Source organism: Onychomys torridus, chromosome 4, assembly GCF_903995425.1.
Source record: "Onychomys torridus chromosome 4, mOncTor1.1, whole genome shotgun sequence".
NCBI classification, from domain to species: domain Eukaryota; kingdom Metazoa; phylum Chordata; class Mammalia; order Rodentia; family Cricetidae; genus Onychomys; species Onychomys torridus.
This window is the reverse complement of record NC_050446.1, coordinates 26,385,861-26,413,417: the sequence shown is the minus strand read 5'-3', so window position 1 is coordinate 26,413,417 and position 27,557 is coordinate 26,385,861. Positions and strand designations below refer to the sequence as shown.

Here is a 27,557-nt window from a genome sequence, read left to right as displayed (position 1 = left end):
TGCTTTTTAAAGAACTCATCTATTGAGAAAGTTCTGACTCATTAAGACTATAGAAGCAGTATCATATAAGCTGTACTAAACATTGCAAATGTTTTAAAAATGAAATGAGGAATTTTTTCATGATGATTTTGAAGAAATATGCCTAGTATATACTACAAATTTTAAAACTCATAAAAAGTAGGTACTAATTTACTGGATTTCAATTATGTTTTAAGAGTTGCCTAAAATGTGATACAAAATATTTAAGCACTCAACATAAAAATGCATACCTTTCAATAAAGCATAAAAGAGTACCTACTGTCTGAGGGTTATCAGAAAAAAATATTTTGAGAGCAAAATATTAAATTTGGAGAGAATTGCCTTTTTTTAATTTGAAAAACTTAATGAACATTTTTTAATCTTCAAATTAGAGAATTATATTTGAAATAAAAACCCAGCAACTGTAGCCACATAAATGACTATTATAGTCTAAAGCTAGTGAACTGTGTATGAATTGAAAATATCTAAAGTACAGGTTAAGTAGAAATTTTCTATACTAGTCTTTTTTAAAAAAATACAGTAATAATTTCCTAGGACATTCATTTTCCCACCGAACAATATTAATATTGTTAATATAAAATTTATTTCAGTTGAAAAAAAATAAAGATTTGACCAATATATCTATGGAATACAATTAAGAACTCTCTTAAATGAAATTGCAGGGCCCATCGCTTTCAGAAGCCTAACATAGTGTCTGGCAGAAGAAGATACTCTACAAATGTTTAGTTCATTTCTAAGAACAATCTATTTTTCATATACAAGCAAAATGCAGCAAAGTTTACAAAGATACATAAGTGGATATAGGCTTTCTGGCTGACTTCATGGGGTCCCACTGATGACTAGGTGTAAATCTTCATATCCATAGAAAACTCGAAAGTTGATAATTGTCTGGGTAAGGACCAAAAAACAAAGTCAGGGAAACATGTCACCTAAGTAATGATTGCTTTATAGAGCTGGTAAAAAGTGGCCCAATCACCCCAATATCCTATAGTATCATTCACTCACTAAAATGAAACACATGAATCTTGAACAAATATATGTTTAAGCAAGTTTATAAATAATGGCTTATTCAAAATAAGCCACTTTTGTCAAATTCTATCCTACTGAGGATGAGAAGGAAATAAGTTTTTAATTCTTATTATGAGTACTGCATTTTTAATAGCATTTAATTTAGCTGTTAATTGGAAAATGTGAGAGCCACAGTAAACATCAAGAAAAAAATTCTAAAGTTAAAAAAAAAAAAAAAAAAAAAAAAAACTTTCATGGTAATGAGAATGATACCAGAAAGGATAGGGAAAAGGAGAAAGGAAGTCAATTTCACACTTGAGTGAAAAAAATCAAATATATCTATTTTTTGAAACTAATATGGATTATGTCAACCAGCTGGCCCTACTATGTACCATGTTTGCTATGAATGAGGCGCATACAAGTTCAGATCAGATGAAAAGTTCTGTCCTTAAGTGGTTCATTAAGTCAAACTCACAAGTAAACATTTATAAATATATTTGGTTTTGTAATTAAGGATTCTCAATACAAGAGTAAGGAATATATTTACTGAGCTGATTAACTGGAGGTTAAGGGGGAGGGTCTAGTATTAGAGAAAGTCAAAATTATTCAGAAAAAGTAAAGATTCACAACTAGTGAAAATAGTATCTCTTAAAAGGGGCAACAACAAATTATTGCTTTATAAATGGGCAAATCATAGCTCTAAAGCTATATACTTTAACATTTATAGAAAAGGATTAGTCTAGACAGTCATGGTAGCTGCTTGCCTTTAATCCCAGGACTGAAGAGGCAGAGGCAGGTGGATCTCTGTGAATTAGGCCAGTTTGGTCTAGAAATGGATTTCCTCATCATAGACTCGGTCTCGAAAAAGCCTCTGTGTAAAACTTTGAACTGCTATGCATGGAATTAGGCATGAAAGTTTCATTTCTGACAAAAACAAAAATCTTGGAATCTTAAGTAAATTCTTCAGGCTTTCTAAATAGTAAAGCATGGAAAATGAAAAGTTATATAATGTGGCCTCCAAGGTATTATCTACTTGAACAATTATCCTCCTAAAATACCAACAGTATTTAACACTTAGAATATAAGCATGCTAAAAATATAATAAAAAGGTTTTCAGTCATAAGTTATCTCCTTTACAGAAAATACAGTCTTCTAACCATAGTAGCGACTAAGTAGGAAATAGAAGAATAAGAATGCTTTCAAAGGAAAATATAAGCAGCTAGGTATGGTAGCACATGCCTGTAATCCCACCATTCAAAAGGTTGAGGCAGGATGATCATGAGTTCAAGACCAGTCTTAGCTATATACCAAGACCCTGTCTCAAAAAAGAGGAAACACAAACTAAACATTAATTCAAGACTGTAAATGTTAACTTAGCTGTCTACTAGATAACTACTACCCCAATTGTCTATACAAGTTGCATGCTTAACATTGGCTCGTTTCATAAGTTCTACTTTCTAATCACTATATTATGGTTGCTAAGTTTTTAAAAAGATAGAAGTATTAGTAGTATTTATGATTGGAGAGAAACTTAAAATTAGCACAGATTTCTGCTTAAATGCAGCAATCACATCTCAGAGAAAAGCTTAAAAAAAAAAGTTCAAATTTATAGCAGAAATAGGACTATGCTGTTTACGGCTACACAGTTCCCCGCCCATGTGTAAATGGCTACTTTTACACACAGTTGGTAATTAAAATTTTACTGAACAAGTTTCTACATACGCAATGGTTTTCAGTCACTAAAATATGAGTAATATCATGTTTTGTCTTAACCATCAACAAAACAAATAAAACAAACAAAAGGGATCATCACATTGCAAGACTATGTCAAAGACAGTATGTCAAATATTTTTATAGATTTCTTCAATCCTTCTTGCTGATCTTCTATTGTTGACATAAATTATGGAATCAGAAAAACCAATGCAGTTTTTTAAAAGTGAGAGAGAGGAATACACAGAGAATATGAATATAAATGTGTGTATCCATCTTCAAAAAAAGGATAAAGAAATGTATAAATGAAACAAAATACCACTTCCTAATGTAAGCTGTAAGTATGAGGCCTACAACAGACATATATTTTTTGGATTTGTGAAATATAGCACTATATTTTGAAATATAAACAAATGTAATATATAAATATAAATAAAATACAGCACTATAAAACGAAGCCACTAAGAACACACCACATAAGAATACAGAACAGGTTTTTTTTAAATCAAAACTGTTATTCTATAAACCTAAATCTAGATTTACCTTTAGTTTTGTACCTAGCTATAACATACTAGCTACAACTTCATGATTTCTTTAAGTCATGAAAGTGAATTTCAGAAATTTATTTCCTTTCACATGTTACGAACAATTTGTTTCACTACCTCTGGATGAAAACCTCGTCTCAATTTACAACAGTACATAAATAATTCAGTTAAAACTGAAAGTGGTACCAATCCAGCAAAATATTGATGGGGAGGCTCGGCCCTCTATGCAGCAAGAACAACATCAAGTTTTCAATGGGGATTACTTGTTCAGACAAGTTACAAAGATTAGAGTAAAAAAAAAAAACAGTTAGTTATGAAATAGCTAATATTTTCATGTTATGGAAAACAAATACCTGAAACTATGTGGGAAAAGATTGTACCAATGGCATTTAAACTTCAAGCATTTTAAGCTTTGAACTTTATATAGTCAACATGAAACAAATATTTAACAACAACAACAAAAAAAACCCAACCAAAGGCCTTTTGAACTAAAATTTGAAATCTTCCAGGCAATTTAAACACAATAAAAAATGGAGAAACTAAAAACACCTAACATAAAAACCAGCCAAGTCTTCCAACCCTAAAGTCAATATCCAAGCCAGAGCCAGAAGCCAAAAGACAGACACTCAGGTCTACAACTAGATAGCAGTTCCAACACAATTCAGATCCCGACATTTTCCCACTCAGAATCAAATGCAGGCAGCTTTTCCTGGGGAAGGAGGAAAAGCTCTCTACATGCAATTCTGTAAGTGACATCTAGAAAGTATGCCTCTTTCTGTCTCTCTCCCTGGCGCCTCACTGGAGGAAGGAGGGGGTTGTTTTGTAGTCTCCCCCACTGAAGCAAGGCACAATCAGATGTGAGCTGGAGAAACCACTTTTGACAACAGCCAACGAAAATAAAAGTGCCCTTCCTTCCCTGACAGGGTGGACACCCCACCTCACACACCCCTCCTCACTCCAGCCCCTCCTTCACACCCCCCCAGCACCACCCCCTCCTCACCCCGGAGCTCCACTGCGTATGAGGTCTGGTGCTACTGCTGCTCGGAGTGAAAGTCAGAGCCAGAGGAAGGCAATGGAGCCCCCCCAGACACACTTACCTTTCCTGCCCCCCACTTTTGAGTGCCTTTCCTGGAGCTGTGGAGGATGACACAAAGGGTAATAAAGGGGGGGAGTGGAGGAGGAGGAGGCAAAGGAGGAGGAGGAGAGCTGGGGAAGTGGCTGCTCCCGGTGTAGGGAGATGTCTCCAGCCAGGGCCAAGCAGCAGCAGCAGCAGCAGCAACAGCAGCAGTAGCAGCAGCAGCAGCAGCAGCAGCAGCAGCAGCAGCAGCAACAGCAACAGCAAAGGGTCTGTGTTGCTAAGAGGCTTTTGGTCTCTTTCTCTCCTTCTCTCACGGCCACAGTGAAGGAGGGTGGAAGGGGCTCTGGAAGCAGGCGAGTAGAGGGCTGAGGGGGTAGGAGTCGTGGATGGGGGTTTTCTAAGAAGAAGAAACTCCTCTCCTCTCTCAGGCTCAATCCCCCACTCAGGGCTCGGAGCTGGAGGGTGGGGGAGGAACTCAGCCGCTTTCCCCCCACCCCCCTCAATTCAAGGTTGCAGTGGGGTAAAATTAGTGTCCTGTCCCTTTAAAAATAGAAATAAAAGGTGCCCCCCCTCTGCCACTGCCTCTCTCTTCATCATCAGCTGCTGCTGCTGCTGGGGTCTCTCTGCTTGGGGGGGAGGGGGGGCTCGGGTAGAAGAGACGGGAGGCACTCACTGCGCATGTCCCTTTCTGACGGGAGGCTGGTTGGTTGAAGGCAGGAGGAGGGGGAGGGGAGGAAATGAGATGTTTTCCCAGAAGGCTCCAAGGCGCTGCCGACCCGGAAGACGTTGTAGCAGGGGGTAGAGGGGCGGGGGCGGGAAGAGGGAGGAAGTTGCTACTCTTTAACACCCCCAGCTGCCTCCTCCCTCCCGAGGGAAAGTGGAGGGACGGAAGTAGGCGTGGACCGTGGGGGGGTGTGGGGAGGGGGAGGGGGGGAGGAGGTCACGTGCCTGGGGGCGGGGCCGGGGAGGCGGTGGGAGCGCTGCGCATGCTGGGAGCAGCTGTGTGCGCTTGGCAGCTGCAGGTGACGCGGAGCCGAGAAGGAGGTGAAGATCCCGGGTGCTCGCAGGCGTCGGCGGCCGGCTTTGCCCCGGTGTAGGCAGGCTTCACTGCGAGAGGTAAGGCAGGTCTTCTGGGCTGGGGCAGGGCGGCAGTGGCCACAGGCGGATGGAAAGAGCGGAGATTTCAGTCTTAGAGACTGAGAAAGAGGTCGGCTTGTGTAGGCCGGGCGGGCCCAGGGCCGGCGGGCTGCTTTCAGGCTGTGGGCTTCCCGGAGAGGCAGAGCACGAAGCCTGGAGCAGGGCAGAGTTCTGCAGAGACTAGTTGCGGAAGGTTCGTGGGTGAGTGAGGTACGTGATTGGCCAGTGTGGAGTGGAGAGAAAATCGGGGTCTCTGCAGGGGACCCACCACTTCACCCTTGCTTCGGAGCCTGCGACCCAGCTGCGAAAGCCAAACCGGATGTGTGAATTTTGATCAAATTCTACGGTAGCCTGCCGTGTACACATCCTGTGTTCCTTCTCTGTTTTCCTTGGAATCGGTGTTGGAGGAGCTGTAGGCATGGAACGGGCAGGGGAGGTTTGAGTGAAGGCTCCCTGCACGCTCTGCCTGAATGCTGCCACACAAAAGACTGCACGTTCTGAGGATGCAAGGGGTTGTGTGGTCCCTCATATTGAGTTTTGTCCTTAAAAAAGAGACACCTCGGGATTTTCTTGACTTGTAGAGTAGAAGAAAAACTTTTTCATCTGGTGTTTCGTTATTTTATAGTGAAATAACAGTTTCTTTTCCACCTTCACATTTTATTACACTTAAAATCATTAGTCTTTCATTGCTTTTTTGTAAAGATACTTTTATGATCCAAATCAATAAGATTTTTTTTTTTAGAGAATTCGAAGGTCCTCGAATTAATTGTTAGTTAGCCTTACTAATTTTAGTTCTGCTCAGTAGGATTCACCATCAGTTAGTTATTTTATTTTACCCATCATACTTAGAGCAAGCCTATACAGTGGACCCTATTTATGTATCCATACCACTGTGCATAACTTTCCTTTGTGTGAGGGAGGTAATTATGTCAGGTGGTCTCAAAACTCCAGTGCCCTAAACTTTATTGGAAAATATATATATATATATATATATATATATATATATATATATATATATATATATATATATATATATATATATATATATATATAAAACTAATATGGTCTAGATAGAACTTTTAAATCCTGTTTTATGTAAGAGACTAAATGTAAGGGAAAGTGCACAAAACAAAAATGAACTACTGTAATGTAACCTGTAACCATTATGAATCAAGAACTGAAACATTGTAGCACCTTGGAAGCACATGCCCACTAATCCCTTCCAGACCATTCTTCCTCAGGTGCCTCCTTAATAGTAACAGTATCTTAATTAAGACAATCACTGTTTTTCTTTTAGTAGCTTGTAAAAACTTGTGTTAGCATTCCTAAACAAATATTAATTGGCCTCTTTTTATTGATTTGCAAGTAGTTCAAATATCCTAGTATCATTTTTTTCTCTCTTTTTACTTACTCAGCTAAGATTTGACACTGGTAATATATTTTGCTGTAATTCATTTATTTTCAGTGTGGAGTAATAGTATCTGAGGTATAAGCTTTTATGAAGAATAAGCCACAGTTAGTCTTAATGGACGTTTGACTTACGTTCATTTTTTAACTACTTACAAACAATCTAGTTCAGAATGTTTATGAATATCTACATAAATGATTTCTTATGCACATAAATATGTATTTTTTTATTGTATATGTCTGTCCTCAGTTTCACCAAATTTTAAAATGGATATGCCATTTTATACCCCTGCCTCAATGTGTGATAGACCCTTGTGCCATCTCAACAACAATCATATTTTAATTTTGCCAATCTGATTGATCTAGTTTTATGATTTGCACTGTCTTGATTACAGCTCTGTACTGAAGATATCCCTGTATCAGAAACTTACTGGCTGTTTGGATATGTTCTTTTCGAAATTGTGTTTTTAATCATCTTTGTAAATCTTTTGTGTAGTTTTTTGAATTTGCTATTTTCCATAAGGATTTGTAGCATTGGGGCAGATAGCTAGTCTGTTCTTGGAGTATTACTTATTTTCAAGTTAGTATGTTTAACTGTGTTAGTTTATATGTTGTTACTGTTCCTTAAATTTTATATTTAGCTTTATCTCCAGGAAACAAGTTTTCTATTTGTAATACTCAGAACCATTGTAACCAGCTGCATGAAATGAGCACTTGAAATGTTTATAGGTATGAGTAAGAGTGGGAACTTTTTTGGGGGAGTGTTTGGGGGGGATTTTAAGACAGGGTTTCTCTGTGTAACAGCCCTGGCTGTCCTGGAACTCTCTTTTTAGACCAGGCTGGCCTCGAACTCAACAAAGCTCTGCCTGCCTCTGCTTCCCCAGCACTGGGATTAAAGCATGTGCCACCACGAGTATAAAACACCTTAGTTTCTCGTTATAATGGCTTATTAAAATTATAACTATTTTTACCTTGTTTTGTTTTATTAAATATATTGGAAAATGTTAAATTACTTAAGATTTACACTTACATTGCACAACAGTGTTTTCAACTATAAATATTGAGTTAGAAATTTCTACATCTTTGCCACTTCTTACGATTAGATTACTGTCCTGCATTACTGACTGTCCTTTTGGTATCTTTCCTTTTACTTCAGTGTAGTCTGTAGAAATTTCTTAATGCAAACAACCAACTACATCTCTTCTTTGCTTCTAAGCCCTAATTTTGCCTTCATTTTTGAGGAGTTATGGTTTCTTGCAGCTTTGTGATTGTTTTCACCACTTTGAAGATAACGTTCTACTGGTTTTTGTTTTTTTGTTTGTTTGGTTTTTGGAGTGTTTTGTCAGTTTTGTTTGTTTGTTTTGTTTTGTTTTTTCTTCTGTTACTGACTTCCATAAGCTCTCAATCTAATTCATGGTGCATTGAAAGAACTTTTTTTTTTTTTTCTGAGACAGAGTTTCGTAGTGTAGTTTTGGAGCCTGTCCTGGAACTCTCTTTGTAGCCCAGGCTGGCCTTGAACTCACAGAGATCTGCCTGGCATTGCCTCCCAAGTGCTGGGATTAAAAGCATGCACCATCACCTCCCGGCTTGAGAATTGTTTTACTTTTGAAAAATATTCTGTTTGCTATGATTTTTCTGCTATTTTACTGTGATGAGGGGAGGTAGAATTTTTTGTCATGCTTTAGAGTCTTTGTGCATTCTGGTATCAATATATCATTCATTATCTTTGTAAAAGCATAGAATGAACTGTTAATAATTACCTCCTTATGTAACATGAATCTTAAAAGGTCTTATAAATATAAATAACTTGGAGCCAGATATTTGGATAAATTCTGAAAGATCAGAATAACAGAACAAGCCACAGCCAACCTCACTTCACAAACTCCCCAGCTGATCTTGTTTCCTCAGACTGAAAATCTCTGAGTCCTCACTGGAATGGATCTCAGTTGAACTGCTGCTTAAAAGCCTAAAAGCTTAAAAAGCCTCTAGTTCCTGCCTTTCATGCCTTTTATACCTTTCTGCTTCCTGCCATCATTTCCTGGGATTAAAGGCATGTGTCTTTCCCAAGCAAGACATCCGATGTCAAGTCCTGGGATTAAAGATGTGTGCCACCATGCCTGGCTCTGTTTCCTGTGTGGCCTTGAATTCACAGAGATCTGGATAGACCTCTGCCTCTGGAATGCTAGGATTAAAGGCATGTGCTACCACTGCCTAACCTCTATGTTTAATATAGTTGCTATTTTGTTCTCTGATCCCTAGGTAAGTTTATTGGGTTACCCAATATATCAACCACATCTTTGACTTTCATTTGCGTGTATTTATAGTTAATTTGTTGTCTTTGACAAGAAGTTTGGGTTCTAAAAATTTTTGAATGTTTCTGCTGATTTATAATGTTTTGTTATTTCTTGGGTATCTGATCCAGCTGTGGCCTTTGGGAAATTACAGGGATATGTTGTGGGATAATCTTTTTGTATGCTGTGAAAATGTGTCTTTGCCAAGGTGCCTTCTGATTGGTTTAATAAAGAGCTGAGTGGCCAATAGCTAGGCAGAAGAGGATAGGTGGGATTTCCGGGAAGAGAGAGGACAAGGAGATAATCTCTGGTGCTAAGATGGTGTGAGACTCTGGGGAAGTCTGGCATGAGGAACAGAGCAGAGGTAACTGAGCCACATAGCAGAATGTAGATTAATAGAAGTAGGTTAATTTTGCGTTGTAAGAGTTAGTTGGGGACAAGCCTAAGCTAAAGGCCAAACTTTCATAATTAATACTAAGACTTTGGGTTGTTATTTATAGGCTGGCAGTCCTGATGAAAAGCTGCTACTACAGGAATATATAAGGTACAAGATAATAGTATTTTTTAGTCATCACACTTTTCTAGGAAAGATTCCTAGGGTTATCAGTTATAAATGACTTTATTCATATCCAAATCTTGGAATTTCCCGCAATATAGATAACATTTAGCAGGGCTTAAAATTTTGTTGAAATCTTGCCATTTTCCCTTATCCTGATTTAGTGCCCTTAATTTCTTAACTTAAGTGGGTGATTATCTGAGTACCCACCTTTGTTGAGCATTGAGCTCTGGTGTTTTACCATAATCCAGCCAAGCCTTAAGTGAGTAAGCCATTTTATTGGCCATATATTTCGTATATGTCATCAGCATAGAAGTGACTAGATATGGGACTTATTTCTGATTTACCTCTTTTTAGATTTGGGCTTGTAATTTCAGATTGCTTTATTTCTTTTATTGTCAAGTGTGTGCATCTGTGCATGTTTTGGCCTCTGCAAGATGATCTGTCTAGTTTGCCTTTATCATAACTTTAAACCTCATATACACTCTTTGTTGTGTGTAGCGTGATAGAAGTTCTTGATTCTTCTAGATGTGTTAGAAGGATACATTGACAAATATCACTGGAAAAAAGTGATACTTAAAAATTACAGAAACACTGAACAGCCATCCAAAAATAAAATGTCAGTGAGAGTATGTTCACTGGTTTTCAGTTTTCCTTTTAGCATTCTGAACCACCTATGTCAGCAAGAATATATAGGTAGTTAGCCTTTTTCAGTGTATGTAAACAGATTGTATATTATTGTATAACACCTTTTTTCTTATGTTGCTATGTTGCTAAGATTCAACTTCTTGATACATTAAACTGTAAGTCAGATATTTCCATTACCATATACTAATGTCTCATATCTCATATAGTGAAGACATGTAAATGTTTGGGATATTTGTATTGAGATGCTAAATCTACATCAGCCTTAATACTAATTCCTAAAACTGAAAAGCAGTATTATTTAAAGCTGTATAGTTTAATACCAGAAGAATTAGCCAAAATAACTGAAAATTATTCTGAGACAGGAAATACAGGCTGTGACACCCATCTTCGTAACCATCCTGGACTAAGCAAAGTGCCAAGTAAAGACTGAAGTATTTTAGTCTCCCTGTAACAAAGAGTTGTGAGGCAGTTTTAGGTATAAACCATGCAGAAATACATCATCTTTTGTTTGTCTATTTTGCTTCTTTGTTTCTTTTGAGACAAGATTTTCCTATGTAGCCCCAGCTTTGTGTTACCTAGGCTTGCCTTGAATTTACCATGATTCTCTTGACTTGGATTCTAAAATACAAAATTACAGCTTTGGCTGCCTCAAGACATAATGAATTTTACCTTTGAAATAACTACCTGAAACAGGAAACAAATTTCTTACAAATATTTGCTAGTTTTAATATCTTGCTTCTTGTATAATAGAAGCAAATTTGATTTCACATTTGACCATTTGGCACTGGATGACTTGTTGATGATGACCTACCTGGGGAAGACCACTGTCTTAATTAGGGTTACTGTTACTGTAATGAAACACCATGACCAAGGCTACTCTTATAAAAGAAGGCATTTAGTTGGGACCCTGCTTACAGTTTTAGAAATTTAGTCCATTATCATGTCTAGTTGGAGTTTTCTCCAGTCCTACTCGGACTGCAGCCGCTCAGACCCAATTAAACACACAGAGACTTATAATACTTACAAACTATATGGCCGTGGAAGACATTTTGTTGTCTAGTTCCTATATTTTAAATTAACCCATTTCTATTAATCTATAAGTTTCCACGTGGCTTGTGACTTACTGGTACTTTATATCTTGTTTCTCATGGTGGCAGTGGCTGGCAGCATCTCCTGACTCAGCCTTCCTCCTCCCAGCATTCTCCTCTCTGCTTCTCCCACCTATACTATACATCATGCCTGGCCACTGGCCAATCAGCATTTTATTTATCAATCAATCAGAGCAACACATTCACAGCATACAGAAAGACATCCCCAGCAATCATAGTGGGGAGCAATGCAGGCATACATGGCTCTGGAGCAGCTGCTAAGAGCCATGCATATTGATCCTAAGACCAAAAGAATAAGAGAGAGACTGGGCCTTGCATGGGCTTTTGAAACCTCAAAGTTTACTCCCAGTGACACATTTCTTTCAACAAGGCAATACCTACTCCAAGGCCACACGTATATGAGCCTATGGGGGCCATTCTTACTCAAACCACTACAACCACCTCTCCCACTCCATACTTTACTAAGTTGCCTATAGTTCTTTGTGTTGTGTTGAGGCCTTGTAGGCCCTTCCCAGTTTGGTATGTCCATTGGTGTCATCCTTGTTTCAGCTTACATTTGGGCTGGCATGCTGGTAAGACTTTATGGGTATTCTAATTTTTCTAGGAGACATAGTCCTACAGCAAACTCCCTGATCTTTTGGCTTTTGAAATCTTTCCCCATTATACAATGTTCGCTGAGTCTTAGGTGCCTAGAATATTTTGTATATATAGCCATATATACATATACATATACATATACATATACATATACATATACATATACATATATATATATATATACACACACACACATATACACACACACACAAAAAAAAAAAAAACAAACAAACATATATATAGTTGCTGGAACTAGCTCCACAACTCGATGTTTTGATTGGTTGTGGTTTTCTGTAGTGATCTCCATCTTTTTCAAAAAGAAGTTTCCTTAATGTAGTGTGAAGACTACACTTATCTTTGGATATAACAACAAGTGTTTATAGATTGTTGTTAGGGATTATGCTGCTTTAGTAGATTGGTGGTTGTAGATTCTCCTCTAGTAACCATGATTTCACTAGTTCTGAGTAGTTACTAGCTTTCTAGTACCAGGCTGGTATCCCTTTCTTGAGTGAGTCTTAAGTCAGTTAGAGAGCAGATGGTTACCACCCAAATATGTGTGGCACCATGCTGGTTGCTGATGTGGTTCATAGGTGTCATAGCTGGGTATGACTATTGGTTGATTCCCACCTTTGGAAGCTTGTGTGGCACCTTCTGGTACCATGAATGCTAGTTTCTGAAGTGCATGCTGTCTTCACCAATAGTGATTCCACTTTGGGGGTGGACAAGGACAACAGCAGTAGGCTATGTGTTTTAGAACTCTGTTAGATAGCCTTGGCCAACAGTTCAAAAGAGTGCTTCCTATGTCTGCTATTAGGGTTTTTGTCTTTGGCTCTTGGGAGTACTGTCAGCACAAATAAGAAACTAACCAAGCCAGTGAAAGATTCATGTAATTACAATTTTAAGACACTAAAGAAAGAAATTGAAGAAGACAGCAGATCGAAGGGTCTCCTATGCTCATGGATGGGTGAAAGTAAGATTGTGAAAATTGCCATTCTACCAAAAGAAATCTACAAATTCAACTCAATCCTCATTAAAATTCCAACACAATTGATCACAGAAATGAAAGAAGAGTTTTCAGCCTCATATGGAAATACATATATACACAAAAACAGGGTAGGCAAAACAATCTTGAATAATAATTTTTTAAAAATGTTGGAGGTATCACCATCCCAGATTTCAGGTAATACAGTGTGATATTGGCATGAAAACAGACACTTTGATTAATGGAGTCAAATTTAAGACCCCGACAAATATGTACACACAACTATGGACACATTATTTTTGACAAAGAAGCTAAAAACACAACATTGGAGAAAAGACAATATCTTCAACAAATGGTGCTGGGCAAATTTGATGGCTGAATATAGAAGAATGCAGATGGATCAAGGACACTAGCATAAGACCAGACAACCCTGAATCTGATAGAAGAGAAAGAATAGGCTTGAACTTGGCACAGGGAAAGATTTTCTGAGCACGGTTACCAATAATACTAGCACAGGTGCTAAGGCCAAGCCTATACTATCCCTAAAAGTCCAGTAGAACTTATATCTTGGCAGCAACCTACAGCTACCTAATTGGACTTAGGACATGAATTATTTTAAGTTGTTTCATTCACTGAACATTTTTTTTTCTACTTTAACTATTACAAATAGTTTTGTTGCATACAGTAATCTAGGTTGGCATCTGTAGTCTTTTACAACTTCTCCAAGCCTCTTTCGGCTTTAAAAGTTTCCATTGAGAAATTAGCTATTACTGTGGTATGTTTCCTTCATAGATAACTTGTGGTTGGTTTTTTTTCATCTTTGTCTTTGTCTCCTCCTCCTTCCTCTTCCTCTCCTCCCTCCTTCCGCTCTTCTTCCTCTTCTTTCTCCTTGCTTTCAGTACCCTCTCCTTGTTTTTTATTTAATGTTTTAACTATAATGTGCCATAAGAGCCTTTTTTTCTAGTCCTACTTGGTGTTCTGTATGATTCTTATATCCTGTACTGTCTGCTTTTATGTGTCAACTTGACACAAGCTAGAGTCCTCAAAGGAAGGAGCCTCAGTTGAGGAAATGCCTCCTGGAGATCCAACTGTAAGGCATTTTCTCATTTATTGATCAGTGAGGGAGGGCCTAGCCCATGGTGGTTGGTACACTTTGTGGGCTGCTGGTCCTGGGTTCTATAAGAAAGTGGGCTAAGTAAGCCATGGGGAGCAGCCAGTAGGCAGCTGCCCTCCATAGCCTCTTCATCAGCTCCTGCGTCCAGGATCCTCTGGGATCCTGTTTGAGTTCCTGCCCTGACTTCCTTCAGTAATGAACAGCAGTGCTGAAGTATAAGCCTAATAGACTCTCTCCTCCCCATTGCTTTTTGGTCATTTGTCTTTCATCGCAGCATTAGAAACCCTAAGGAAGACACATCTTTATGTGTATATCTTCCCTCAGTTTGGGGAAATTTTCTTCTGTAATTGTTTTTTGAAGATCTGGTTTATTCCATTGAGTTTGGATTCTTGTCTTCATCTATGTCTGTAATTTAAGATGTGATCTTTTCATGGTGTTCATGGTTCTTTCATGTTGTCTACCCCAACCCCATTTTCTTTGCTTGCTAGTCCAAGTCTTCTACTTCAAGTTCTGATAATCTGTGTTTTTCTTGGTCCATTCTACTCAAAAGATTTTTTTTTCTCAGTTTTCTATTTGGGCTATTAAGGTTTTCAGTTCCATCTTAATTTAAGCTTGTGCTCTCCAATATGTATTACTCATTTCTGAATTCAGTTTTTAAAACTGAGTTGTCTTTGTCATTTAATTTAGCCATGTATTGTGTTTTCTTGGACGAAGACATTTAACCTTGGTATGTCAATTGTGTAGTATTCTTGAGTAGAACAAGAAATGGAAAGTGTTCTGTAAAGAATGATTTCATTGGATGGTTGGGTAGGAGAAACATTCTGTGTGGAAGAAAAATATTTGAACTTTAGGAGAAAGGGAGGAATAATCAGGAGAACCATGTCAATTATAACAATGCCAAATAAGCCTGTACATAAACAAATGGAAACAGTTGTAAGTTTTTTGTTTGAAATTTTTAAGCATGTTTTACATTTAAGAATTTGTATCTGATTCTGTACGTGTAATTTTTAAATAATTAAAGCAGACAGTGTTTATTCATCCTATTTTTATTTATTTATTTTTTAGGATTTGAGTTGGTCAAAATGAGCAATCGAAAAACAAAGAGCAACAGTACAATACATGCAGAGTGTCTATCAGAAGTGAGTATGTATGCTCCTAAAACCTCAGATCCTTTCTGAAAATGAACAGAAAACTAATCATCTTTTTTACCTGGTTTGTATGTTTGTTTTCCCTTAGCATTTTATACTCTGCTTTACATTCTCAGGGGAGATATCTTTATAAGTTCCTGAAAAAAATGGGTAGAAATAAAGCTCTCCAAATTGGACACTTGTATATGAAATGATACATCATGTTATTATTGTTGAAGTACTTGAAGGCTTCTGTCCCATAAAGTTTGATGTCTGAAGGTGCTGTGTAACTTCACCCATTGTATTTGGATAGTTGAATCGTAACTTTATGTCTTTCTAAAATAGTTTAGTTTAAATTTAGTTAAGTATTCACATACAAGGTTTGGACTTCTATTAAATATATTCTAAAGTATTTTTTGTTCTTATTAGATGCTGTTATATATGAAACTCTTCTTAATTTCATCTTTGTTTTGGTCATAGTTTGTAGAAATACAATTAATTTTAATATACTGCAGAGGTCATTAAATATTATTTTTTACTTTATTTTGGAGTGTTTTAATGTTCAACATTGTGTGTCATCTTTAAATGGGGGAAGTTTTATTTTCTCATTTTCAGTTAGAATATGCTTCCTTAGCAGGGGTAAGGGCAGTGCTGGGGATATCCCCAGAGCTTTGAGCATGCAAGAGAAGTACTGTCCTGAGCCACATACTTACGGTGGCAAAGGGAGAAAGAAGAGTCCATCGTCCACCATACCCTGTCCCTGAATGACTACTGTATTAGCCCCAGATCCAGAAAAGGCAGAACTTTACAATGGCTTGCTTTTTAAAAGATGACTTGATTATTTTGACATATTTTTTCCTACCTAAGTCTAAGACAATAATTCTAAGACCAATTTGAAAACAGCTACTTTTAACAAATTCTTTTTTTAGTTCACTCCAGTGATGTCTTACTTTTTCTTTTTCTTTTTTCTTTTCTTTCTTACTTTCACTTATTTAGGTATTTTATTTTTGCAGTTATGTTGGTAGAAACCAGGGCCTGGACCTATATACTAAGCAGTAGGTTTATCCTGGAACTATATCCATAGGCCTTATTACTTACCGTTTTTTTTTTTCTTTATTAAGAAATTTTTTATTCATTTTACATACCAACCACAGATTCCCCTCTCTTCCCTCCTCCCACTCCATCCCCAGCCTCCCCCCCCCCCCCACCCCTATTCCCTCTGAAAAGGTAAGGCCTCCCATGGAGAGTCAGCAAAGCCTTGTCCATTCAGTTGACACACGTCCAAGCCCTTCCCTCTTCATTAAGCCTGCCTGTGCAAGGTGTTCCACCATAGGTAATGGACTCCAGAAAGCCAGCTCATGTACCAGGGATAGGTCTTATTACTTATTTTATAGACTAGCTAAATGTCATTTCTTTCACATAACTAAATACTGGCATGTAGGTTGATCTCGTACTGTTATGTAGTTTGGTACTTGACTTGTCATTTCTTTCTGCCTTTTTTGCAGGGACTTTTTTGAATCATATCCTTATAGTACTTCTGTGCCCAAAATCTAATAAGTACTTAAAACTACATGAACCTTTAAGTTTAGTTTTCTGCAGAATCCTGGAATTAAAGTAGGTACAGATTGATAGTGACTAAGCCATTTTAAATATGATAATATCTAGAGACCATTGGCTGTGGAGTTACACTGGCATTATTGGATTGGACTGCATTATTAGGTTTCTTTTAGTTTTTGTTCTTTGGATGACATTGTACACAAAGTAAAGAATTTAATTCATTCCTTACATTGGAACAGCCTTCAAGTTGATTATACATTGAAATAATTCTCCAATTCATTGACATGTTCATTCCCAAATTCTCATTTATCTGAGACTAGATAAATGAAGAATCTAGTTTTATAACTCACAAAAATGCCAGAGCAGTTAGTATTTATTCAGTTCCTGATTGCTACAAATAAACTTTCCTTTTATTGCATATATAATATTTTAATGTTGTGCATCTTATGTTTATCAGGTACAAAGAATTTTTCGTGAAAGATTTTGTCATCAGAGTCCACATAGTAACCTATTTGGAGTGCATCTACAATACAAGTAAGTCTAGCTGTCAGCTCCTCTATTATAAATATATTTACATCTGCTCTCCAAGTTTTGTAAATTCTAGTCATACACAGATTTTTTCTTAAATAATGATGTTGAAGTTATGTTTTGTATATAGAAATGCTGACTATTATGAAACAAGAACACATACAAGTACTTATATAATGAAAAGGTCCCTTTTCTGTCTATTAACTGATATTTTTGAGAAAATTCTGACATTCTTGTCCTTAACACCTGGCAGCCAGCTCAAGTGATGAGCCAAGTGCTAGCAAAAATAGTTATCTTTAAGCCCAGGGACCTAAAAATTAGCATGATTGTCCCTATTCTCTACTACTATGAAACCCAATAAATTCAGACTGTAGTTGGAGTTTTTCTGCCTGACCCACAGTCAGGACAAATCTCTCTTACCCGCCAGTCCCACAGTCGCTCAGACCCAACCAAGAAAGCACACAGAAACTTATATTGCTTACAAACTGTATGGCCGTGGCAGGCTGTTTGTTATCTACCTTTTCTATCTTAAATTAACCCATTTCTGTTAGTCCATACTTTGCCACGTGGCTTGTGGCTTACCCGTGTCTTTACATGTTGCTTCTCATGGCAGCGGCTGGCAGTGTCTCTCTCCAGCCTTCTACTTCCCAGAATCCTTTTCTCTCTTGTCCCGCCTATACTTCCTGCCTAGCCACTGGCCAAACAGCATTTTATTTGTACAGAGCGATGTCCACAGCATCAAACCTTCCTGGGTTTCCTCCTCAGGTCTCTAGAAAGTCTCAACTGGACTGTTTTTTTCTCAGTATTCTTCCATACAGAATAATTCAGATCTTCACAGCCTAAAGAGCCCAAAGAATAGAAGTAATGTGTGCCTTGAAATTTGGCTTTTTAAAGGTATGACCCAGTAAATTATTGTACCTTAATTTTTAAATTTTTCACCTTTTCATATCATTTTAGGCATTTAATTGACCTTCTCAAAAGAACTGTTATCAATGGAGAAAGTAACTCTGTACTCATTGTTGGGCCACGAGGATCAGGAAAGACCATGGTAAAAGATTTTCTCGTGTATCATTGCTTTAATAAACATTTGAGGTTTCTTACATCAGATGACACTGAAAATGGTTTTCATTTCATTATATTTCAACAATCTGTTCTTTCTATTCCCTTTAAATCACAATAGACATGCAGAAATCCTACAGATTTAGGATGTAGCATTGAAGTTGATCTTGCCTATTTTAACCTCATCATTCCTCATGGTGACAAGTTTTTTCTCAATATTGGTTCTGTCATTGTCTTTTGTCCTTTGTATTATATTTGAGACTTCCAGTTGACAAAGGAACAAACCATTCTGACCTTGAACTACCCATACATTGTGCCTGTGCGAGAGAGAGAGAGAGAGAGAGAGAGAGAGAGTGTGTGTGTGTGTGTGTGTGTGTGTGTGTGTGTGTGTGTGTGTGTGTGATTCTCCATGGTCCATGGTGTGAATGTGTGCACGTATAAGCCATGGTGTGTGTAGAGGTCAGTAGATAACTTTGTTGTTGATCCTTGGTCCTCATGTTTCACCTAATTTGAGACTGGGGGTCCTCTTTCATGTTCTCTGCTCAGGATATTGGCCTAGAATCTTTCAGGTCTTTTCCTGTCTCCTATCTGGCACTGAGAGTATAGCTACATGCTGCCACACATGGGTTCTGAGGATCCCAACTCAGGACCACACACTTTGCAGTAGGCACTTTATACTCCATGACGTCTCTACCCAAACCTGTGACCTTTTTGGGTATTCTTTACTTCAAACCTCATAGTTAGGTTTAATATGTATTAGGTCATTATCATGCAGTGCTCCCCAACTGTATTTCTTACATTTTACACTTTATTATTAACTTTTAAACAAATCTCTTATATCTGTTTATGCCCTCAATATTTATGTCATACATTCTCTCTTTATTATATTTGGTTAGTTGACCTCAGAAAAAAATGCACCCCCCCCCACACACACACATTTGTTCCTTTTGTACAATATAGGTAACATTATATACATCAACATTTGAGTGTATTAATGTTTAGTTTTAAGGTGCTGAGTTGAATAAATAGTATTTTTCTAGTATTTTATAATACCGAATTGATAATTTGTTGAATGGATTTTAGTCTTATTAATACACTTTAAAAATAGTAAATTAAAATTATGTCTATTTTTTAAAACTGTGCCTGTTGATTCTAAATTATGTAAGATGAGAAAATTAGATTTTTATTTTTGCTACCATTTCCATTGTATAAAGTACAATATTGGTTTTTAACAACTTTTTTTACTGTTTCAAGACTTTTCACATTTTTTGTAAGTTTTTTGACTCTAACTTGCTTTAATCTTTGTGCTCAGTTGTAATTTTCTTTTGCATTTGACTTACTGTAATTTTGGGTTTTTGGTTTTGTTTTTTTCCATGTAAAATTACATTTGTGGTTTTAATTGTTTTACATAACCTACTAAATGCCTGAGGATAATATTCTTGCTCAAGGATTTTTGGTTTTTTATTTTCTTGCTCCCCTTAGAATTGCATGGATTTTGCTCAGTTTTTGTTTTATGGGGAAAATCCTGGGACAAGATTTTCTGGTTTTTATTTTTTGCAATATTTGGGTGTGTAAGTGGCTAAGTTACCAAGTCAGAAATACCAGATGTCCATGGCTTACTAGGACACATTTGTTTTTCCTTTGTGCTTATTGTGAATCATACACCAGTAATGAACAAATGCAAGAAAGTAAGTGTGTGAGAAATGAAAGTTTTATTAATGTCTGTTCTTTAAAGGATTTGAAATGTTTTCTAATACTGATTCATTAATTGAAACAGAAAATGATAGCCAAATAAAATGTTTATGTCAATGATATATAAGAGTTAGGAGGTAGCACACAATGCAATACTTTTTAAAAATATGTTGAAAATAGTGTTTTAAGGGAGCAAGTTTATATGACATATGGATGTCCTCATAGAGTTTTGCCTGATCAAAGGCAGGAAAGCACCATCTTGCCCCTGATGGGTTTTTTCAAGTTGCTTCTCAGCTCAGCTACTAAAGTAGTTGGACAGTTGTACCTGGAGTGGTTGGTTTTGAAGAGATCTAGATCTAGATTGAAGGAGAATTCCGTTCTTTTTCTTTTTTGGTTTTTTCAAGACAGGGTTTCCCTGTGTAGCTTTGTGCCTTTCCTGGAACTCACTTGGTAGCCCAGGCTGGCCTCGAACTCACAGAGATCCGCCTGCCTCTGCCTCCTGAGTGCTGGGATTAAAGGCGTGCGCCAACATCTCCCGGCAAATTCCCTGTTCTTTAAAATCCACACACCTATATTCTGTTTACTGTCTTTTTGCGAAAACCAGCAACTTAAAAGTTATATAAAAATTTGCTAGTCCTTTTGTACAATGTTGTAGTGACAGATAGCTTTAGCATATTGCAAATATAAATGTTTTATTTCTAAAATAGTTTACCAGTTATGTCCCTGTCTTTATTAAAGTAGTTTTTCTGTCTTTGCTTTACTTGTCTATCTACTCTAATTTACTTATGTCCGTCTTTCTGGAGCATTTATATTTTGAATAGAAGGAATAGTCCTTATTCCTCATTTGAAGTTTTCCTTAATTTTCTCATTTACAAATTTAATGGGTATGCAGTGATAATCACAACAGTTGTATATGGTATTATGTAAGATACCTCAAATGTTAGAAAAATAGAATTATATGTGACACAGAGCCATTGTTAAAGCCTGTAATTAAACATTTTGAGACATTGTAATACCTTCTGAGTATATTTTCATAGTAATTATTATTAGTAATCTTTTAGTTGCAACCTTTAACTTTCCTATTGTTTTGTGTTGGTTGTTTTTGTTTGTTTGGATTTGTTTGTTGGTTGGTTTGTGAAACAATCTCACATAGCTCACATTGGTCCTTCAGTTTCTTAGTTTCCTCCCTCCACCTCCTGAGTGCTGGGATTACATGCTTGTGCCACCACATCCAGCAAACTTTGTTGTTGTTGTTTTTTTCTCCTTATTTAGCCATGAGCAAATACTTTCTTTTTTTCTGTTTAACTAATTGCTCTTCCCTATTTCATGACAGTGTGCAGAGTATTTAACAGTATTCCATAGAATTGACATTGGAGGACAAACTTTTTGCAACTGTTTCTATTTTTTTCTATTGCTTTTAGATGCTTTTAGTGATACTGAGTAGAGCAAATGTAAATAGTAAATGTAATATGAATAGTAAAATGTACTGAGACATAAAGATCACCTAGAACAACAGTTTAATCTGTAATGTATAGAAAACTTTCAGGTGTTTCTAAAGTTTATTACAAGTTTAGGTAGTATAGTATCTGTTATCCTTGGATATCTTAAGACTTAGACATAATAGGTTCTATATATTAAACCTTTTAGCTATAAAGTGATTTATTTGTTTATATTTGATTCTTAGCATTCATGATTTAAAAAGGGACAGTGGCTTCATTTCATTTTTCCATATTAAACATTTTGCATATTTTCATATTTAGTTAATAAATCTTGCTTTGAAAGAACTCATGGAAATAAGAGAAGTGAGTGAAAATGTGTTACAAGTTCACCTAAATGGTGAGTATATCATTATTTTCCTATTAAGAAATGATGCAAACTACATAGGTTTGCATATTATAAAAATAAACTCATTTGTGTTTTAGTCTGATTGCAAGTTTAAGAGCCTTTAGAAATGAAATAAAGGAAAGTGTATTAGAACTTTTTTTAAAAGTTTTTTCTTAATCAGTGCTGTCTCAAGGGAATGGTTCTGTTATCATATTTTTAGAAGAAGTAATATGAACTAGCAGGCTGATTTTATTTTCTTTCTAATTAAATTTAAAAGCATTATAAAATATATTCATCTGGAAAATAATCCATGTCAGATATTTGCATCATTTTAGACACTTTTAATTGGGCTGTATTTCAGGACTGCTGCAGATAAATGACAAAATTGCTTTGAAAGAGATCACAAGGCAATTAAATCTAGAAAATGTGGTTGGAGATAAAGTTTTTGTAAGTATCTTTTCACATATTTCATTTCTGGAACATTGGGAGAAAGTTATTTTGTGTGTGTGTGTGTGTGTGTGTGTGTGTGTGTGTGTGTGTGTGTGTGGTGTTCAGATTTCTCATTAAACTGCTTTCCTGTTTGACTAACTTACATGACCTAAGAAAAACAAGAGTAATCCGTGTCCTAATCTACTGTCCTGAGACTGCATATGCAGCAGAGATACATAGATTCCAAGTCCGTTTTCTGCCCCCTGCTGCCCATAAAGTACTGTCACTCTTACTTGTCACTGTTGGTTCTGTCCTGCGGTGATCTGAGCATAGCTGTGCACACTTCTTCGTGTCTAGGAATTGCATTCTCGTTGTTCCAGTGGGAAGTTGAGCCAGCCATATGCTCTTCTTTCCTGCTTTACAAGCTGTGGAAGAGTTAAATCAGAGTGTAAGTGCTATGCTCTACCTTCTATTCCGACTATAATGCTAAGCTAGTAGCTTACTATTTGGTCAAGAAGAGTTCGCATTAGACTCAGTTTAGCTTTTGATTTCCAAATGATCTGGAAAGTTATTTCTCATGTTCCTAAATGGGCATGTTGTAATGTATTTGTGTGGAGTAATGGAAAACATAGTTGTTTCTCCACCCTAATCATTGCTGTTATTGTCATGACAGTCATTCCTATGTTCTTTAGGTCTGTAACCAACTGCAAACTGAGGATTTCAAGTGAACAAAATGTGTTCATACTGAATCTGTCCAGACTTTGCACTTTGTTATTATTCTCTAAACAGTGCATTACAAGAGCTAATAAACATGTCTAGATAATGTTATAGTTTGCTTTCTCTTGCTGTGGTCAACACAGTGACTATAACTAATCTGGTGGCAAAAAGGATTAATAATGCTTCCAGACAGCAGGAAGGAGGAACAGAGACTAGAACCATGGAGGAATTCTGCCTTCTGGCTTGTTTCCCTGTCTTGCTCAACTACCTTTTTTAAGCAGTCCAGGCCCTGCTGCCCAGGACTGGGACTGCTCACCTTGAGCTTGGCTCAGCTGTATCAGTTAGCGGTCAAGAAAACGCCTCACAAACGTGCTCACAGGCCAGTCTAATGGAAGCAGTTCTTCTATTGAGATTTTCTCTTCTTGGGTCTGTTCAGATTTTGGTCAAATTGGTAAAAATTAAATATGACAGCTACTATTGCATTGCATTAGGTATTGAGAGTAACCTACATGTAATAGACAATGGTATACAGTTAATTTGTAAATACTATGCCATTTTATATAGAGGGATTGAGAAGCTATATGTTTTGGTGTGAGAAGGGGTCCAACATCCAATCCTCCACAGTAACAAGAATGGCTATCACAGTTAATTGATTATTAGCTTATGTTCTCTGTTATCTAGATTGAGCACCTAAGTTGCAGAAACTAATTTGCCTATGCTCATGAATTTGTGAAGTCTGGACATAAAGAACAAAAATCAGCTAAGCCAGAACTCACTGTGTTTATAGTCTTTCAGTCATGTATGTATAAGTACATCATATAGCTATACACATATATATGTATGTATTAGACACACATATACTTTATTATATATATTTATATTTGAATAAATGTGTATGTGTACTTAATGATCAGATACAGTGGTCTTTAACAACCAGAAGATAAAGTATCTTTGAGTCACTGAACACTGATTTCTGAACAGATTATCTCTCTGAGCCAGTGTTGTATTGCGGTAAATTGTGTGGTAGTAGTATTGGCAAAACAGCATGTAACCATTATTGTTTATGGGTATTCTTAAAAATCATTTATGCTGGTCTAGTAAGATGGCTCCGTGGGTAGAGCTGCTTGCTACCAGCTTGACAAACTGAGTTCAGTTTCTCAGAACCTACTTCAAGGTGGAATAAAGTTAACTCCTGCAATTGCTCTCTGAAATTCAATGTGCTGCGCAAGCACACAAACAAAATAAGTAAATGTAAAAAAGCCGCGAGTGTTTATGCTTTATCAGGTTCTTTCCGTGGAAAACAAACCCAAAGTTTCCTCTCTCTCTCTTTTTTTTTTCTTTTTTTTTCTTTTTTCCAGAGCTGAAGACCGAACCCCAGGGCCTTGAGATTGCTAGGCAAGCGCTCTACCACTGAGCTAAATCCCCAACCCCTCAAATTTCAAGTTGACTTTTTCCTTAAAATATGTGAATGAAGCTGGGCGGTGGTGGCGCACCCCTTTTAAATCCCAGCACTCGGGAGCCAGGTGGATCTCTGTGAGTTCGAGGCCAGCCTGGTCTACATAGTGAGATCCACAGTAGGCACCAAAGCTACACAGAGAAACCCTGTCTCAAAAAACTAAAATAAACAAACAAATAAATAAATAAATGAGTGTTTGGGGAGATGGCTTAATGGTTATGAGCACTTGCTGTTCATGTGGAGGGTCTGAGTTTGGTTTCCAGTCCTATATTAGATGTCTCACAACTGTCTGAGATCAGGCAATCAGCACTCTGGCCTTTGTGCCATACCTCATGTGCACATACACAGACAGACACACACCTACCCTTAATTAAAAATAAATTTTACAAAAATATTTGAAATAATCTAAATAAAATACAAACTAATAACTTTAATAAAAAATATTTTAAGGGAGTTTCTATCCCAATTCTGGAACATCTAGGTAATTTATCCATTACTCTTGATTTCTTCTAGAATGTTTAAATTATGTCCAAGAATATTTTAGATGTATTCCAAATGAAGAGAAAAATGTGATATAATCACAAATTTGTAGTAAGTATTCTTAAGTAGAAAAACTGTGTTTAATATTTTAAGCAATTTTGTCTTTGGATCTAATTTTAATTCATAGGAAGTTTTTGGTGGTGCAAATTAGATAGTAGGAGGAAGGTCTTGTGTCTGAAGATACAGAATGGAATACATTTCTGGTCCCCAGCTATATTTAGAACCTGGCAGCCCTCCAGAAACTACCCTTTTCTAACATTTCTACCAGCATTGCCCAGAAAATAGGAAAGTTCACATGTGAGGTAGCACTATCGGTTTTTAGAGATTTATCTATGGATAATTAATGCAGAGATCTCAACTGAGACTCTATTCAATAGCTAATTTCCTAGTAAAAGCAATGCATTATCTTTTGTAAATATCTTAAGATTCAGCCTTCTTCATTTTATTAAACTCCAGTCTTTCTATTTTTGTTATTCAGGGAAGCTTTGCTGAAAATCTTTCATTTCTTCTGGAAGCTTTAAAAAAAGGTACATGTTTAAGATATTTGTAAAAAAATTGAAATTCAGAAATATCAAGATACTTTTTTTGAACTTAAGTCTTCTGATGACGTAAATATTAAAAGTTTTTAACCATATCCCCCAATAAAAAGGATATAGAGATTAAATAAGCTAATGGCCACTGTAGTACCACCAGTGTAGTGATTCTCAGTGTTTGCTTTTTACTACCACACAGCATTGGGTAGGTACAGATGCAGCTTTTTCTAAGGATAAAACCAGTATCAGTGAGATGGTTTAACAAGTAATAGTGCTTCCCACACAAGCTTGACCACCTGAGTTGGCTCCTGGAACCAAAGATTTAAGGAGAAAGATGGCTTCTGAAGGTTGTCCTCTGACTCCCACACATTCCCCCTAACACTCAAGAGCCTACACACACAGATAGCATTCGGACACACTGCTAATAAAATTTAAAAGACTAAAATTACTGACCTGTAATTCCAGCACTTGGAGATCAAAATAGGAAGAGCAATAAACTCAAGAACAGGATGAATGAGACCGAGTCTCAGACAAACAAGAATAATGTCATTTTGTCGGTTATTTGGTAGTTATGGTTGTCTTACATTCTGCTGTGTAAAAATACTATAAATATTTAAATGATTATTCGTGTGTTTGTGTGGTTTAGTTATAATGGGTAGAAATTTAGATTAAAAGGTACCATGTTGAAAAAAATAATGCTTAACCGTCTTTGAAACATGTTTGAGAATAATTTTTCTTCCCATAGTTCAAAAACAGTTACTAATTTTATCTTTAGCTAGCTTGTAAAAAAGAAGCCAGTATCCATTTCATTTGTGTGATTTTGATTTTTGTTTGATTTGCATGCCGTGGTTTATGGTGATGGCCATTCATATGATGTTTTGGCTGACGGTTGTTACTTCTTGTTGATGCTTTACCCTATTTTAGTGATACTTGTCTCATACCTGTTTATAGAACTTCTTATAAGCTTTGTTGCCTTAAATTTGTACTTGTTTTACTTGCTTACTGAGTGGAAGTTTTAAATTTCTACATAACTATGTTTATCAGGAAGCTATTTTTCTCTTCTTCAAATTATAAAAACTTTCACCAATATTCCCTTTTAGTACACATATTTCTAATTGATAATTTGGTTGGATTTTTTTTCTTGAGACAGTATCTCATGTAGCCCAGGCTGTGCTTGAGTGTACTTTATAGCTGAGGCTGACTCTTAAACTCCTTGTCATCCAGCGTCTAACTTCCAGATTGCTAGGAATACTTGTGTATGCCAACAATGCCACAGATTTATTTTTATATGCAATACTTTGAATTTGAATAAACTGTTTTCCCTATTGAAATACTGGCCATAATTTACAAATACTTTTTCTATACTATTTTCTAAATCTGTTTAGTTTTAGTGGTTTGTTTAGTGGTTTATTTTTTTTGTTTGTTTGTTTGTTTTTACCAAAATTAAACCATTTAAGCTCAGGTTATTTTCTTTTTAGTATCTGGATAAATAAATAAATCTCTTAATCGTTGCCTTAAAAGTTTTGCGTAAATGTAAATCATTCCTTAAGTTGATTTTTCTACTTAAGTAATTTCCATTCATGTAGAGAAAAAGTGTATTGAGTGCTACTGAACATTACCTGATTGAAATATTAAAACTTGTAGTTAAAGGAATTTTAATGTTTTTTTTTAATTGCAGTTCATATTCTAATTGGGTGTTTGTAGAGAAAACTTTAAATAGGAAGGTGCATTATGCATTTCTCTACTAGCTAAATATATCTCTTTTGAAACAGTAGTTTTATTCATTATTGACTACTTCTGTACTCCACAAGTGTTTTGATGGTATTGAAAAGTCATTGTTGTAAAATTATTGAGGAACTTCACTTACATAATTA

The 27,557-nt window shown here is 36.5% G+C and overlaps 1 protein-coding gene across 2 annotated transcripts in view; it reads left to right on the top strand.

Annotated features, from left to right (window-relative positions):
• The first annotated feature begins 5,347 nt into the window (after nt 1-5,347).
• The window catches only part of Orc4 (origin recognition complex subunit 4), a 45,446-nt gene continuing 23,236 nt past the window's right edge, over nt 5,348-27,557 (top strand). Inside the window, exons 1-7 of one of the 2 annotated variants that reach the window (XM_036184369.1) lie at nt 5,348-5,496; nt 15,287-15,360; nt 17,363-17,439; nt 18,391-18,481; nt 21,945-22,020; nt 22,370-22,455; nt 25,629-25,677. In XM_036184369.1, the coding sequence (XP_036040262.1) occupies nt 15,304-15,360; nt 17,363-17,439; nt 18,391-18,481; nt 21,945-22,020; nt 22,370-22,455; nt 25,629-25,677 (436 nt within the window). In that variant the 5' untranslated portion in view covers nt 5,348-5,496; nt 15,287-15,303. Of the gene's footprint in view, nt 5,497-9,479; nt 9,760-15,286; nt 15,361-17,362; nt 17,440-18,390; nt 18,482-21,944; nt 22,021-22,369; nt 22,456-25,628; nt 25,678-27,557 lie in introns of those variants that run through there. The other variant, XM_036184370.1, reaches the window with a different exon arrangement.